This window comes from Pecten maximus, chromosome 3 (genome assembly GCF_902652985.1).
Source record: "Pecten maximus chromosome 3, xPecMax1.1, whole genome shotgun sequence".
NCBI lineage: Eukaryota > Metazoa > Mollusca > Bivalvia > Pectinida > Pectinidae > Pecten > Pecten maximus.
Window position 1 is genome coordinate 13,817,759 of NC_047017.1, and position 18,487 is coordinate 13,836,245.

At 35.1% G+C, this 18,487-nt stretch overlaps 1 protein-coding gene across 4 annotated transcripts in view; it reads right to left on the reverse strand.

The window, feature by feature from the left end:
• LOC117323275 (cholesterol 24-hydroxylase-like) overlaps nucleotides 1-18,487 on the reverse strand; it is a 38,415-nt gene that overhangs the window by 18,375 nt on the left and 1,553 nt on the right. For 2 of the 4 annotated variants that reach the window (XR_004531699.1, XM_033878391.1), the window contains exons 2-8: nucleotides 14,803-14,880; nucleotides 14,503-14,584; nucleotides 3,386-3,459; nucleotides 3,121-3,207; nucleotides 2,564-2,702; nucleotides 1,203-1,316; nucleotides 825-981 (exon numbers count right to left, since the gene is read on the reverse strand). Coding sequence is in view for 3 of the 4 variants with exons in the window: in XM_033878391.1 (XP_033734282.1) it covers nucleotides 825-981; nucleotides 1,203-1,316; nucleotides 2,564-2,702; nucleotides 3,121-3,207; nucleotides 3,386-3,459; nucleotides 14,503-14,584; nucleotides 14,803-14,880 (731 nt within the window). In the remaining variant the exon portion in view is untranslated. The remainder of the gene's footprint in view (nucleotides 1-824; nucleotides 982-1,202; nucleotides 1,317-2,563; nucleotides 2,703-3,120; nucleotides 3,208-3,385; nucleotides 3,460-14,502; nucleotides 14,585-14,802; nucleotides 14,881-18,487) is intronic. The other 2 variants (XM_033878394.1, XM_033878392.1) reach the window with 1 other exon arrangement.

The window sequence follows — 18,487 nt, forward strand, 5'->3', positions numbered from 1 at the left end:
GACACGCCCAACTTAAACCGATGGATGTGGTATAGGGTCTCGTGTGTGTCTTCGGGGCAAGACCAGTTTTAGGCGGGAGGAATGAAGCGGAACTGGACTTGGTTTAGCGCTGATGGCCAGGAAGCTCAATTTTTTAGAGCGCCCGTTCAGAGTTCGGAGGTCTAAAGGTCGAGACCTGGTCTGGTCGTTGCATTATTTTTTCTCCTGTGACATCATGAATTTTTTTTCTCAATAAAACATAACAAAGAATCCTGTAACTTGGTTTACGAATTGTCTATTGTTTTGATATTGTTCCAATATACACAAAACAAATTGGTACATGTCTCTCACCGTGAATTTAAATTAAGTATCGTTGATTACTTCCTAGGAAAACTGTAATTAAATCGTTACCAACTGATCCACAATAAAAATTGTTGACCGGCGAGAAATATCCTACCGGACATCCAAATCATTATAATAAATCATCTATCTGATCATGACTGCCGACGACTGATCCAGGACAGGTTTGGTATATGTCAGGAGAGTGTCTTGTGGATATAGTTTTTTTTATAATTACCCCTGTTTCGTTGATTTATTTGGATTATTCATGTAACAAAAATATGTGTATCATCGTTAAATACCATGAAACAATCAAAACTTTTTTCGTCTGTGTTGAAATCAACAAAATGAACTGTTTCCCGGTAAATCTAGGAAACGATTCATTAGTTTGGGGAACTAATTATGACTTTTAACCAATACGACATAAAGCAACTGTATTCTGTTTTATAGTACTGTACTTTTTGCATTCATACTTCCATGTCTGTTAAAGTTAAAGATCTAATGACCTTTAAGTTCAATAAGATATTCCAGGAGATCCCGGGGAATGTAGTCGCCTCTATCTCTTGCCAGTTTCCTATCGATAATCTGTTGTCTGGCGCTTTCTCTGATAAATGTGATAGCTTCTCGGGAATCCCGACAAAACTTCCAATTAAAAGGATTCATCTGAAAAAAAACAACATCAAAGAATATCACAGTATGGTTCAACTCTGTTTTCATGTATCACAAAATGAAACTTTACTCTTTTGCTACGGAAAAATAGAATTTTTCAACAATTTGAAGATAACCAATCCCTAACGGGCGTCATTCGATTTATCTGTCACCAGGATTGCATTGATCTTGCCAATAAATACAATCTACCAAGCGTTTAATTGTTAAATACATACAGCTACAAAGGGATTTGTCAAGTTTGCCGCAACTCCTGATAACGCAGTTTTCATTTTCGTAACAAAGGGGTGGTTCTCTCCGCTGAATGGCCCCATTTCGACATTAAATGCTACCTGCAAAACAGTCAAATAACATTCATTGACTGCAACGTTATTAAAAAAAGTTGTTTCGTTATATGTCATGTTAACATAATTGTCCATCATTTAACATTGATGTTAAGTAATAATTAACTCAAATTCAGATCATTATATTCTATATATAGGTTACGCAATGAGCATGCGATTCCATTGTGCGACCTTAAAATATATGATATATTTGTACAATGGACGACAACATACTCTAGTTCCAGACAAACATTGTACCACAGATGATAAAATACTCTAGTCCCAGACAAATCTTGTACCACATATGATAACATACTCTTGTCCCAGACAAACCTTATATAACAGATGATAACTTACTCTAGTCCCAGACAAACCTTGTATAACAGATGATAACTTACTCTAGTCCCAGACAAACCTTATATAACAGATGATAACTTACTCTAGTCCTAGACAAACCTTGTTTCAACAGATAACTTACTCTTGTCCTAGACAAACCATATATAACAGATGATAACTTACTCTAGTCCCAGACAAACCTTATATAACATATGGTAACTTACTCTAGTCCCAGACAAACCTTATATAAGAGATGATAACTTACTCTAGTTCCATACAAACCTTGTATAACAGATGATAACTTACTCTAGTCCTAGACAAACCTTGTATAACAGATAACTTACTCTAGTCCCAGACAAACCTTGTATAACAGATAACTTACTCTAGTCCCAGACAAACCTTGTATAACAGATGATAACTTACTCTAGTCCCAGACAAACCTTGTATAACAGATGATAACTTACTCTAGTCCCAGACAAACCTTGTATAACAGATGATAACTTACTCTAGTCCCAGACAAACCTTGTATAACAGATGATAACTTACTCTAGTCCCAGACAAACCTTGTATAACAGATGATAACTTACTCTAGTCCCAGACAAACCTTGTATAACAGATGATAACTTACTCTAGTCCCAGACAAACCTTGTATAACAGATAACTTACTCTAGTCCCAGACAAACCTTGTATAACAGATAACTTACTCTAGTCCCAGACAAACCTTATATAACAGATGATAACTTACTCTAGTCCCAGACAAACCTTGTATAACAGATAACTTACTCTAGTCCCAGACAAACCTTGTATAACAGATAACTTACTCTAGTCCCAGACAAACCTTATATAACAGATGATAATTTACTCTAGTCCCATACAAACCTTGTATGATAGATGATAACTTACTCTACTCCCAGACAAACCTTGTATAACAGATGCATAGTCAATTTGTTCAATAAATCTAACATGTGTGTCTCTGTCTTCCCGTCCGCTCGAGTTTTCATCAGCTCTACGAATCTATCGCCAAACTCATTGAATTCAGAAGCGAACTGTCGAATAAAACTGTAAATATAAAACCAATGTGTCAATGCAATTCTGTACGACAAATGATTGTTAGACACAATTATATTATGCCATGCTTTTAGCATCATTGTAAGTGCGGGCGGACTAAATAAGACTAATAAGGTCCATAGACCGGTAAACATGGGAACGTTCTAAGAGGAGGTTTTTTTTATAATCATGACAATTTTTTCTCACAGCATTATCTGTTAATTGTTACCTGATTTTACATTTATAACGGCTTAAAAATGAAATAACCAATTGACATTAACTAATTCAAATGCAATATTGACTAGGGAAACATTCTAGGATCAAACCTCTATTAGTATTAGAAAAGTAATTGATTAAATATTTCTGTTATTTAATTATTCATTTATTTAGTTAGATAGTTAACAGCATTGCTATATAAATCGCAGCTTACTGTGGTTTAAACCATTGATCAAGTTGCATTCGTTGTATTATCCAGAGTTTTCGATCAACCAGTGATCCCACTCCCTGGCCAATAAATCTGAAATCAGCGTTCCGTCAGGTGTGTAAAAAATTAAGAGTGTGAATAAAAGAAGACATAAATGAGGTATGCATGTATGTTCAAAATTATTCAATGATTCACAAAATGGCCGATTATTTGATCACTTCTTTTTTAAATTTGCTAAAAGATACTAAGCAACATCAAATATATCGATTACCTGACGCCATAAAGGCTCTGAAATCTTGAATACATGCGTATAGATTTTGGATGATTTCCAGTAACCAGAACGTCCTAAAAATAAAGTAGATACGTGACAAAATGATAAAAAAAAAAAATAAACAAAAATAAACAAACAAACAAAATCAAGTACCCATATGATTGATATATAAAATAATGTTATATGACTTATTCATTTTCAGATTGGCCGAGACCTGTCCTTCAGGTATTGAAAACAAGAGGCCAAGGGCCACGTAGTTCTCTGGGCATGGTATTAGTATTAAATTTATTGTTGTCAATTTTCTTGCATTTGGTTATTATGATTTGTTTGTCAGAACGCTGCCGCTTTAGAGCTGACCAATGAAGAGGCCATTGTATAGATACTTTTATAATTGAACTTTAATCCAGCATTTATTATCATTTCATTTAGGGCATATGCGGGTCAAAATGGCCTTAGAAATCGACAAGCCGTCAAACAATTTTGTTTTAATGCACAACTAGGGCATGTCGTTGCTTCTTTACTCATTTTCCTCCCCTGTAGGTACATGTAGCTATAGAGCGCGTGATAATTAATATTTTGCCCGCTGCCAACATCTCATGATTGTACAAGAGGCCCAGGTGACCTGTATCACTAACCTGGTTATTTAAGAAATTACATGTTAAATGATTTAAATCAAAAGTTACCTAAAGTGCATATCAAAAATCGAATATTGCCTAGACTGAAATATTTTTGCCTAAGCAATATTTTATGTTTGCCTAGGCAAAAATATTTAATTATGACATCCTCCCCGCGCCATAAGAAATGAACACAAACTTCCCCAACTTATCACAGACCTTATCTTCAATAAATCGATTTGTATGCGATAGATTATAATATTCTATCTAGGCATAGCAAATTTAGTCAAACCGATTGTTTAGGCAACTGATATATATGGTCCTCGATCATGGATGTAATTCAGGGAAATATAAGGGACATACACGGAGAAAATGACGGAACTTTCTAATAAAGGACAAACATGTACATAGAGAAAATGATGTAACTATCTTATAAGGGACTATAGAGACGGTACTGTGTGAAGATGAAATATCACTTATTGCAGGTATCTTGTCGATTTGACATATAATTGTCGCATTTTCGAACATTTTGAGATTGATTTGTGCATCATTACTATATATATACAGTTGTATGCTATAGATATCGACACAGGTGAGCGATACTCACCCCGAGGGTCGCGGTATAGCCGAGCGACCGTCACGCTCTACCATCATTTCATAATGAGTTTTTCCACCATTAGCGATACTCACGACGGTGATATTCAACAGTATGAACCCCATGAACAATCGTATACACCACAGTATACCGAACTTGTGTCCGTAAATTCCCTCGATCTAACAGAATGGGAAAATGGTCAGATTCCATTGACGTTTTACGATATGAACGAAACAATGAGTGACAGTTTACGGGATGTAAGTCTCGCGTCACAAAGTGAAGAGTGTAATGAAACCACGTCACAAACGATTGAAACGTCATCTTACCTCACTGAAATAGAAAAAATGAAAGATACTCCTAAAGACGTCATGATAGACCATATACGGAATATCACACGCGATAGTGTTCCTGATCTTGAGGCTCTACGTTATAAACTTTTTACAATTGCAGTTATTAGAGACGATTTCCCTTAGAAAGATGGTTACCTAAGGAAACGTCGCGTAGCCCGTAGTACCGGGGCAGCACCCGCATGTCAAAAGCTTGCGAAAGATTGTTTTGTTCTGACCCGCGCGTGCGAGGGTGAATACACAGAAGACCTGTGTGAAGTGGTGCCGTCCAAAAGCAGAAAAGCGCTTAGCACTGTCAGCAACAAAGCACAGAATACGGAACAATCCGATGTTGGTGGTATTGTATCTTTAAAAGAAACTGTTATCATCCTACAAAGAGAAATTCACGAAATGAAGTGTGAGTACAATAAAGTCGTGAACAACCTCGAACAGAAAATTGACAAGTTATATAAAGAAAAGGACACAGCACAGAAAAGAAGGGAAAAAACACAAACAGAAACGCGACAACAGCTAAAACAAGTAACAGACAATAAGCATGAAAACAAAGCCCTACTTGAAACTGTGAACGAGCTCCAAAGAGAACAAACAGCAAACAAGGCGGAAATTGAGGCTCTGAAACTAGAAAATAAAAAAATCAGAAACGAACTTAATGAAATCAATGTAATTTACCAAGATTCATGTAAGAAAATTGAAGATGTCGAGAAGCAGGTAGTCACCGTGAAAAAGGACATGAAACAGATTGTTGAATCCGCTTCAGACTTCAAAAATATGGCGAGTCGGTACGACAATGACCAGTTAAACGGCGTCGCAAGTACTAAAAAGTCGCTCAAACTATTATCGGAACGCGTTGGTAACTACATCAAATGCTACGATTCCGACATGACCAAAACTCAAGATTCAATACAAACATGTGCATCTTCTGTAGAAGGGATAAAAAAACAACTAGACAAGTTGAGGAAAAAAGTTGATAAGAGCGAGTCTCAAGGTTCATGTAAATCAAAGTCTACTATTGATGATCGCGCAAAGCATACTGTAGAAACATACAACAGATTCAGTGTGCTAGACGCAGACACAGTTCCTCAGTCGAGAGGTATACAACGACATGACCCCGAAACACAAACGAACGCACCCCTCAGCCACAGGTGCGTGGATATACCAGAGACTCACACGAATGCGCCTATCCATTCGAACTCCGCAACAACGTCAGGCGCGAGTCCACCCAGTAGTACAGGAGTAGAAAACAACGACAGTAAGGTTTGTGGAGAGAAAGCCAGAGAAAGGGAAAGTCGATCGTACTCCACGGTTGCATCAAGTGCTATCCCTGTACATTTTCCCACTTCGGCTTGTCGAAGTAACACATCCGCTCCCCGTTGTGAAAAATCTGATTTTGTAAAAGAACAGTCAAACTTGGCAGACCGATTTGTTGGATACAAGGCTGTGTCGAGACAAAAAATAAGCCGGTTCTATATACATGGTATTAACAAGAGAATAGCGTCAGAATCAGCGATGAGGGATTTTCTTCATAAATCAGGTGTGCGCGTGACGCATATAAAGTATTTTCAGAACAGTTGGAAATCCACAGCCTCCGCCCAACTAAATATACAATCAGAGGACGTCGGAATCATATCGGCTGGTGGCTTCTGGCCTAGTGGAATCGGTATGAGAGAATGGGTTCCGAGACAAGTCTTTTACAACCAAATCAATGATGGTTGACTCAATTAACATGATGTGTTGGAACATAGAGGGCGTTATGGCCGGCTCTCCATATTTACTGGAATGTTTAGAAAAATATCATATAGATATTTGTGGTCTTTCAGAACACTGGGTGAGAGAATATAATTTATCTTTCTTCGACATGTTTAAACAGTATGGTTATACAGCTATAGTTAAACCGGTTCATGAAATTGACCCTTTCCGGTATAAATGTAACGTTAGAGGTGGTGTGGTAATTCTTTGTAAATCTAACAATTTTATTTTTTCGGAAATAGAGGTTGAAAGTTCAAGGATAGTTGGTGTGGAGATTCAAACTCCCAATAAGGAATATTTGTACTGTTTCGCAGTTTATATGCCAGCCTCATCAAGACCAATTGATGTTTTTATTGAGCATGTTGAAATTCTAGAGTCACTAGTTACAGTTTACTCAAAAAAGGGTAGGGTTTTTATAATTGGTGATCTGAATGTTAAAATCAGAGGGCACAGAAGTAATTTTGAAAAAAATGAAAGGTCAAGTGTATTCCAATCTTTTTTAGATAGAACTAATTTGTATTCTGCTAACGTTCAGTTAAATTGTAAAGGACCAGTGTACACCTTTTATCCTCAAACAGGACACTGTACTACCATTGATCATATCTTAATTCAGTCAAACGTTTTTGACTTGATAAATTACTGTGAAGTACTAGACGATGATCTTCATAATTTATCGGAACATCACCCTGTCATATGTTCCATATCCATACCAGTTGCTGCCCCTCATTCTGCGGGAGCTGCATATGTAAAATATAATTGGAAAAAGGCAAAAACAATCAATGCCTTGAAATGTTATACAATATGTCTAGATGATAATTTAAGTTCAGTGATTATACCTGAAGGTATTATATCGAATAACGACATTGACGGATATTATTCTAACATAGTATTGTCAGTCAAGAAAGCTGCTGACTTAACATTACCTAAAAGTGAATACAAAAGTGATCTTAAACCGTATTGGAACGACGAAGTATCACAAATGCATAAGGTAATGACTAATAAAAGGAAACGTTGGATCTTAGAAGGTAGGCCAAGATCCGGAAGCGTCAGTTTTTTGGAGTATAAACAAAACAAAGCTATTTTTCGCAGAAATTTACGTACTGCCTTTCATACTTATATGTCAAATCAGTTTTCTGAAATTGATAAGTGTGGTGAGATAGACCAAACATTGTTTTGGCAATTGTATAAACGTAAAGTTAATAAACGACCCCAATCACAAACTGAATTAAGGTACAATGGTAAAACCTTACGTGAGCCTGCTGACATTGTAGAGGCATGGGCGTTACATTTTGGTGCGATATTTCAAGATAAATCGGATGAATGTTTTGAAACAGGCTTTGAAAATGATATTAACACGCATATTGATAATATTGAGTCCAATGTTAAGTTTGAACAGGATAATTTCCTGAATGACGTCATTACGTCAGTAGAGATATCGACGTCATGCAAGAAACTCAGCACAAATAAAGCTGGAGGGCATGATGGTTTAGTTTATGAGCATTTTAAGTACGGAAGTAATAAACTATTCGAACATATGGCTGCGTTGTTCAATATGATAATAAAAAATGAATACATCCCAAAACAGTGGAAAAGGGGATTAATTGTTACGTTGCACAAAGGTCAAGGGAAAGTAAAAGATGATCCCAATAATTATAGAGGCATCACCCTACTGCCAGTCATGTTTAAGTTATTTGAAATGTCTATATCAAATAGAATCAGCCCAGTCATATGTTCTGATACGTTTCCCAATAAGCAGCAGTCTGCATACCAAAGTAATCTGTGTAGCCTATGCACATCTTTTAACTTACAAGAATGTATTAATTATAATTTAGAAAATGGATCAAATGTATATGTTGCATTTTTAGACAGCAACAAGGCGTTCGACACAGTGTGGCACGCAGGTCTTCTGTTTAAAATACATGAAATTGGACTGAGAGGCAAGATATGGGTTATTCTTAAAGAAATGTATACACATGTAGAAAGTTCAATCTTATTTAATGGCTTAACATCACCTTTGATCAAAATGGAGAGAGGGATTTTGCAAGGGGGATCTTTGTCTGCCAAACTGTACCTAATTTTCATAAACGAATTATTGAATGAAATGGAAAATTGTGGAAACGGCGCAGTTATTGCAGATTTAAAAGTTAACATCCCAACTCAGGCAGATGACATTTGTCTTGTTAGTACAAATTTTCAAAGCCTACAAAAAATGGTTAATATATGTGAAACCTATAGTAAGAAGTGGAGATTCACTTTCTCATCTACGAAAAGTAAAATTGTATTGTTTTCTGAAAAACGCATATCCCATAATATACAAAATGTCTACCTATACAAATTTGTACTGCCTGTAGTTGAAGAAATTAAACATGTCGGAATATTGTTAAACGGCAGAAGAAATTCAGTTGAAAGAACTACTAGAGCATGTTGTAAATTAAAAACTGGTGTTATGACTCTTCTAAAATCTGGTGCTCATCCCAACGCACTTAACCCTCTCACTGTTGCTAAAATAGTCAAAATTAAAGTGTATCCTTCTGCACTTTTCGGATGTGAACTATGGTTACTCTCCAAAACTGAAGTATTATTATTAGAAAAGGCACAAAATTTTATTGTGAAAAGTATTCAAAGGTTTGAAAAGAGAACTAGGACAGACATGTGTGTATCATTGCTTGGCTGGACTAGTATTGAATCTTATATTAATATCAAGAAATTATTATTTCTGGGACGAATTTATAATATCGATAATAGTATGCTAGTACACAAGATATTTATTACTAGATTTTTTATGTTCATTGTAAACAACGAAAAACAACAGGGATTTATACCCGACATTATTTCTATTTTAAGAAAATATTCATTGTATGAGACTTTTGTTGACTATATAAAGCTAGGGTATTTTCCGGGGAAACTACAATGGAAAAAAAGTGTCTATGAAAATGTATATAGAGTAGAGGAAACTGCATGGTTAGAACGTATGCATAACCACAATGACTTTTTCAGATTTAAATTTATTCATTCTAAGATTAAACCACATTATTTATGGAAATTGGCTATTAAATATCCTCAGTATTATAAATCTATACACTGTATCATAAAATTATGTACAACATCTCGTATGTTGGACCATATGGCTTTATGCCACTACTGTGGTATTTTATACAACGATACTTTAATGCATATAATTCTACATTGTGAAAAGAATACTGCTATTCGTGATAAATTATGGTGTTTTTTATTTAATATGTTGGGTATTGATTTTATTGCGTACCTTCACAATTTATCAGATTTTGAACTAGTTAATGCTTTATTAGGAAGCAAGTTAGACTATGACATGTCTAACGAAGACAACGAATATGTAAGATTAGCAAATGTAAATTTTCTGAATGAAATGCTTAAAAATATAACCCAATTTGCTAACAATTGATGTTTCAATATAATTACTTGTGTGTGAAATAACTTAGTATATGTATATTCAGACTATTCTTGTTTATATGTTGATTGTATGATGTAATTATTCTATTTGTGAATCTTCATTTGTGGAGGAAATAAAGAGAATAATAATAATAATAATAAAGAAAATGATGTAACTATCTTATAAGGGATATACATAAATAAAATGATGTAACTATCTTATAGGGAAATGATGTAACTATCTTATAAGGGACATACATAAAGAAAATGATGTAACTATCTTATAAGGGACATACATAGATAAAATGATGTAACTATCTTATAGGAAAATGATGTAACTATCTTATAAGGGACATACATAGAGAAAATGATGTAACTATCTTATAACGGGGACATACATAGAGAAAATGATGTAACTATCTTAAAAGGGACATACATAGAGTAAATTTTAAGAGACTTTATACTAGGGAGAATCAATTTACTTGACCTGAAAAAGCCGTAGTTATTGGAGGTAGCAAAGACAATGGGATACAAATATTTGCAGACATTTTCACTTCCAATCCCCCATGCCACAGTTGACACTCTGTTGAATGTCTTGTAAATGTCACAGAAAACTAGACAGTAGCGGTTTCCCACATTCTGTTACAGAGTAACAGTATATATTCCCTTATTGGAAACCTGACTGATATCAATATAAAAGGGAAATGCCAACGAAATAAGTCTTCAAAAGAAGAGATATTGTGTCGGTGAAGGGTTTGTACGATGTACATCAAGGTATTGTTTTGAATATGGTTATTTTAAGATGATGCCCTGTTTTTCTTTTTTTTAGTTGCAGTTAACGTGAAAATTCAAATAAAATGTAAAAAGAATAAAATAATCAATACTACATACATTGAGTGCTGACTGTAGTTCGTCACCGTTTACAGGGGCGGTTGGAGTGTCCGGCGGAGATAATTGTCGGGATTAGTATATAGAGGTACTGACTTGGGTGGGGATTAGTACTGGGGAGGGGTGAACTGTACTTAGTCTACCTGAGGGGACAAAACAAGAGTTACCTCCTACAATTTTATCAGGGAATGAAGTAAAATTCAAATTATCCCAGTACTTCACTTTTATTTCTTAAACAAAATTAATATGTGAATGTTTGGAATACTCTGAAGCGTATTTAAACAAATTTGTGAAACGGCTGCAGCGATATGAAAATATATCGAAAATATATGTACATATAGGAAAATCGATTTCCTTTGGTATAAATGTGTAGGTTTTTGCAAGAACAACTACACTTTTATTTTCAAGCACAGGTGCGAATATGTACCGCTGTGTAATCAAAGGTCCCCTAAGCCCCAATGGGTCTTTCCTATGCTTTACATGATGCAAATGTAAGGTGATACAGTGTACTAACACTGTGATTCAGTATCAGTACACCGTATCATCTATAATCTACTTTCGCATATCCTCCATTGAATGAAGGCAGCCATTAGAGTTCCTACTTAACTATTAAGTGGGTGTTTTCATTCATTGGAGATGTCATGTAAGGAAAGGATGAGGATAAGAGTGTGAAACAGTCGCTGTCCGTTTTATAAGATTTATTATTTTCAACTGGTGTAACAAGAGGTACTATATACAATATAATTGACGCCAAAACTTTCTAAATAATTTGATATTTCAGACAATATAGTCATAGTATACAGAAACAGTATGACATAATTATCACCATATTAAACAAGGCAAGATCCTGGTGCGGAAAATGGACGACATCTCCAACCTCCGTTTGCTTTACTTTAACTATAACATGTACATTAAACCGCATTCGTTTAAAATGTTTTGTATAAAACCTAAAACTGTCAGGTTAATTAAATGATTATCTATATGGTATGTAATCAGTATCAGCGTAACTGGAAGGTCAAAGGTTATTAGCAAGCTTGATACATTTACCAAAACTTGTCAATTCTTTAGGGCTATTTGTATAAAGCAATTCCTCTCATTTGTACACACTTGGATTTGTTACAAAATAACTTTTTGAGAATGTATTTCTTAAATTTGCAAAACAAGGCCACACTAACACAAAAAGGAACTCGTCTTCAATATCATTCATGTCACCTATTTGACAAACTCTTTGGTGTCGCTCAATGTTATGATATCTACCCTTTTCAATATTTAGAGTATGTGACGATAGTCGAATTTTAGTTATTTCTCTCAAGTATTCAACTGATATGGACTTTTTCAGATAATTCTGTAAACTATAACTGTTGTAAACATGTTGATATAAAATTCCTTTAGAGGACAATATATTTTTTTCTACACACTCTTTCATATAAATCAAAACTTCTTTCCTTTGTCATTTGAATATCATTAATGTTAACCTTTTGTGATTCCCATTTATATCCGAAACCTATTTTTTATAATTCTTCCTTGATATTCAACATCCATCTATCATTATTTTCTAACATTTCGTCATAGTAAGAATGTGAAATATAATTTCGGGAGTTTCTCAGTTTCATCCAATATTTCATAATTCTAATTTTTCGTAGTACTCTTAATGGATACCTACCTACTGAAAGATAAACCACATCGTTACTAGTACTTTTACGTACACCAAGCAATTTATTACAAAAAATAATATGTACTTAAAATGCTATTGATATATGTATCAAATACAATAAAATATATACATATACAAATATACATTTCTTTACGGGCACTACAGTACTACAATCAAGAACATCTATCATCTGGCATTGATTTTGAAAATTAAATAAAAGGATGAAAACAAGAAAGTTGCTTAGGTAGGATTCGAACTCGCGCCCTGATATTACGCTGAGGAGATAAGTAGGATCTAACCCATTAGCCCACTCAGCTACAGTAACTGTGTTGTCAGTGGGGGGTATTAATACATAAGTGAAGCTACATGTAGTACGACGGCAGCATGTATTATTGACACGAGAGTGGATTACTAGCAAATAATACACGGTTTTAAAACCATTCAAAACTGGCGTTGCATAGCAAACGTGGTAGAATTTATCATATAAAATACATTTTGTATTTATCAGCATCGGCATCTAATGTCAGATTGTCTGTTGGAACTGGATAACACTATGTTCTCGAGTACAGACATCTCCCTGTCATGTACCGGGAGAGATTCCCAACCCACAGCCCATATGAATTATATTTATCACATATGTATCACCCACGCGAGCATACATACCCGCATATATGGATTGTGATTTTGTGTCAAGTCCCTGTGCTATCATGCATGTACAGCGAACCAGCCCCTGTATATGAATAAGATTTGATTATAATGCCCCCCCCCCCTTTTATTTCCGATGAGGAATTTTTTTTATAAAAAAAAAAAACAACCGCCTATCCCAAACCTTCTTATCCCCGAAAGATTGCAAATTTTGCTATAATCATTTCATTTTCCTAAATTTTGGCCCCCAGATTCCTCGCCAAAAAAAAAAACAGTTTTGGAGTTATAGCCCGGAAATAAAAGGAAACAGTAATTTGGTATTTTTAACTAAGTTTCCATGGTGACAGAAAAATTACCGAAAATGGAAGGTCCGCAATAGCAAAAGGCACAACTAGGGCACTAGTCGGATATATACAGAAAGGTTCATGGAGCTGCGTTGAACGGTTATGGAGTTATAGCCCGGAAAAGAATCTCGGACGGACACACGGACGGACGGACGGACGGACGGACGGACGGACGGACGGAGCCCAATTTAATATCCCCCGCAAACGCGTTTCGCGGGGGATAAAAATCGTACACCAAGCAATTTAAAATTTTTAGGAAACAACGTAATCACGTTGATAATTTAAAACGACGTACAAAGGAATCATTGTATGCGGACATGAATGGAATTTTAGATCATTACCCTGATTCGGATCCTAGAAATTGTTGGAGGATTGTCCGTAAATTGTTAAAATCAGCTGATACTTCAAACCCTATACCACCTCTAATTAATGATTATAACGGATTTCTTGAATTTAACGATGAATGTAAAGCCAACATCTTAAACAACTCAGGTTTTAAGTTCAGAATTGATACTTTAAATTGTGGTATTATAGGTAAAGTTTGGTATGACAAAACAGTTATTGACTTTGTTAAGGCTAATACAAGGAATTCTTAACAAGAGTAAGGCGATATTCTCCGACGCCGGAATAATTGTTTAATAGTATTCCCATTTATTTAATTTGAAATGTTGAATATAACGTCAACAGAGGAAGTAGAGTTTTATTTTTAATCATTACTGATATTATTGTACATTATCTAGTATATCATATCATGTGTGTTTGATAAATTCAAATAACCATTTCTTAAACAATATTCAACTATCATTATTTGATTTAATCATTTTTTTTTATATTTCATCTAGTGCATTTGTAATGTTATTGTATATTGGCATTTACCTTGATACACGCTGGATCTAAACAAACGATGATAACCTGATTCCACAAAAATAGACGAAATAACAGCCCGTGCGTCTTTGACCTGAAAATCAGTGTATTGGTCTTAGAGATATTATAACAACATCGCTTACTAATATCAACTTAAAAGAATTAAAAGATGTTCAACACATAATGTGAAAATATATATTCTGTATTATGTATGTGTAAAAAAGAAAATATCACATTTGTAAAGAAAAGTATTACTTATCACACATTACACTACATAATGTAGGATTCTACAAACTTAGCTAATTAACTTACATTTCTATGAAATAGTCGTCCATAACGCCGCCAGCAGCTTTCACCTTTGCAATAGAAGGAAAGTGTCCACTCCAAAAACTTCAATAGAATAACATTTTGTATTATTATTTGTGTATTGTATATTTTTCATTATTCGTATAATCACCTAGGCAGTTGTTATTTAAAAACAGACACTCCATTCTATCATATAACTAAAATTGACAATACAATAACTTTATCGACTGTCATTTATCATAAATGTTTAAAATTGATGATATAACACGAGGACTTCCTAATTTCCTGAGAAATGTTTTAAGGTACAGCTTCATTGTTTTTGTAGTAACTGGAATCGTCTGTTTTGTCCATAAAGCCTCCGCTTTTAAATCGTCAGGCTTTGAAACAAAATCGCCCACTTTTGTTAAATTACGCTCAACATGAGCAGGGACGGGTCAGGCGGTGCTGGACTACACATATTGGGTAGGCATCAGGTTCATTTCATCAAGAAGACCAATGTTCTTGTTTTAACGGGTTTGAGAAACTTTGTGATTTTATCAAAAGCTGTTCCTGTCTACTAATTCGCCAAGACCAACGGTTTTTCCACATCTCGTACAGAAGGCTTTGTAACGGTCTCCTTTTCCTGGTTGTAAGACACCTCCCATCTCTTGATATTAACACATTTTTGCGCCATGACTCATGCATCAGAAATGCAAATGCAGAGCATTTCTTTTTGCACATATTTTGTATTGCTTCCCTAGATAATCCAACCGCTAGTTATTAGTGACATATATACAAGTAATGCGTTTGCTTGGACATATTGTGAACAAAGTAAAAAGCAGAAACGAAACCCTGAAATCATCAAGAAGTAAAGAAAGTGAATTTCTATTTTTGGCGCTCGTCATGACGTAATTTTACGTGAATTCTTCCTATATTCAATAAGAGCACATTCAGTGAAACGTCTAACAGAATTCGATTGTTCCCAACACATTGATAAATGTATAAGCTTTGAAAATATAAAATGAACACTAGCGGCGTCATTGTTTAGGTGAACAGGCACATATTTTAGTCCCAGCGCTGTACAAGGAAACTCGCCTTCCATACACATAAATCGATAAGTCTCGCCTTTGGCTTGATTACACAAAGATACAATTCAGCAATACGTTACTATTTCAAATGTAAGAAATTCATGGAAAATATGCGCGCATTTGGTTCATATCAGTCATAGTGATATCACCCTCCTCTAGGTATCGACAGAAATATTGGCTTCAAATTTATGAATCAGTTGGAGAACAAAGGAATTTGTCATTTCTACCTACATGTATTTTGATTATCACTTTTTTAGACTTATCCGTTGATAAGATATGATTTTATTTATCGTATGATGTTGGCATGTTTCTACTACCGTGATAGTTTATATCGTGACTGTAACACTATAATGATTTCCCAACTTTCATACACTTGTGTATTTTAGGTGGTACAAATTTCATGAAATTTAGAGAAAAGAATATTAATTTCATATTAAGTAATGGATCTATTGTTTAATGTACATGTAGTGAGCAGTCAGCAGATTGACCCTGTCAGATTCCAGTGTCCCGGGTGGCCTGAACAAGCAACCCGGATTACGTATGCGGCAAGGTCGCCATATCTGGGTCACAACCTCCGCCGCCGCCACCACCGGAGAGGAGACAGGAACGTGCCTGATTTCAGTTGTCTAAGAAGGGGAGACACGGTCACAATTCCCCCAATGTTACGAGCAACGGGGATTTAGTTCCCCGACAACCCAGCCCTGCAGAAAACGACTGAGTGATGGACGATGACGACGAGGAGGGGGACGACAGGTTAGCTAGCGTTAAAACCTCACGTATGATATTTTTTCACTATTTCATACTCAAGTTATATGAACACATTGAAATCAAATCATCAAACTCATAAGGTACAAAGTACAGAAGGAAACCGTTTCAATGGTATATGCATATATTATTATAGCAATTGTTTTTTCAACCATCATTATTTTTTGTGTTTGTGAGGTTTGTATGTCCTTCAAAAACAATTATTTATAAGCTGTTACATCTTCCCTCCACAAAAATTCTATCTCTTTCTCCTTCTCATTACTAAACCAGGTTCATCTGATATCTTGACACAGGTAAGAACGGTTGAGCAGTTGTTAGTTATGTAATATGTAGTCCTGTCATATCCCTATACTGTAAATCACTTATATTTCGCGTGGGATTTATTTTCGCGTTAATTTGCGAGGGGAGTCCAACGCAAATTCAAATCCCTCGCGAATATTTTGTTTAAGAATGACAAGAATAAGTTATATCCATTTTGGATCTACAGTAATCATTAGTTGGTGAACAGACATCGTCGTTAAAGTAATAAGAGAATGATCAATTATATACTTATATAAGAGTGTAATTTTATATCACAAAACACCACAATTTCACACAAAAAACCCCGTTGAACACTGATATTGTAGTTTGACTCGAATTAAATTACCTTCTAGATGACGTTTTAGTTAATTTAAGTGCAGTAGGTACCGTCCCGAGGATCCCGGATGGTCACCCAGAAGACGTCGTATTTAATTACCCGCGCTGTTGTAAGATTAATGAGCTGTTGTATGCGTGGTTATGTAAGCTTACGTGTATACATGTTTGCTCATTGTTTCCGTAATTGAGCTAGTTGGGGCTGACAAATTATCTTTGGTTACTCTTTTTAAAAAATTGGAGATCTGTGACGTGGTCATGTCGGTAAAATAATGCAGAAAAAAACTACATATGAATGGGCGTGAAAGCTTCATTTACATTGAAAACAACTCATTTCACTCTCCAAATATAAACACACATGGAACAACAAATTTCTTTTGTTTATTACACTTGTATATAGCCTATAGGCGTATACAGGTAAGGTAAATACAATTAAGTATGGACAGACACCGATACCACAAGATTTTTCTTGTACCGTCACATGACTCTCATCATCACAATCGCTACCAATATGGAAATATCGCCGACCTGTTAACGTCATTATGGGATCAGAATTCGCGAAATTACAAGTACTCGTGAAATATAACTGATTTACAGTACCTTTCTTTCTGCCTTTGTCTTTTTGGCAAGAGTCCTATAGTTGTTGAGTTATTTTCAGTTTTATTCTGCGTTTTACCAATTTTCAGATCATGTTCCATAGACTGTTCATTTAAAATTCACCCTAGCTCGTATCGACATAAATACCTATGTCGGTTTAGTTCAGTTCTGTTTAGAGAGAAGAGTTATAGTTTTATAAGTTCCTCTCTTGTGTTTGGTCCATGATTTTGTCCACAATTCTCGAGATATAACGCGTTAGTTTCGCGTAATAACGCGAAATTTTTTTTATTTTCTTCTACGAAAATGGTCTCAACCGGCTTTCGTATTGATCTGATATTGTCGTTTTCGCTGATAAGTATTTGCTCCTCTTAGTCACTGTTTTCATGATTAAGTTCTAACAGTTTGTCGTTAAGCTTTTTCCTCTTCTCATTTTGTAAAGCTTTGAGTCATTCCGATTTAGATGCCAAACATTCTGTTCTAGCGTAACAAAATTCGCTAGATCTTCTTTAGTAGGATGTTGAGTATATTTCGAAAGGTTTGTCAACTCTCTGATCTCCCTCGTTCATGATTTCAAAAGTTTCTGCTGTTTTTATTGAAATCTGTTTATGTGTTTGTTTTACTTTAATTAT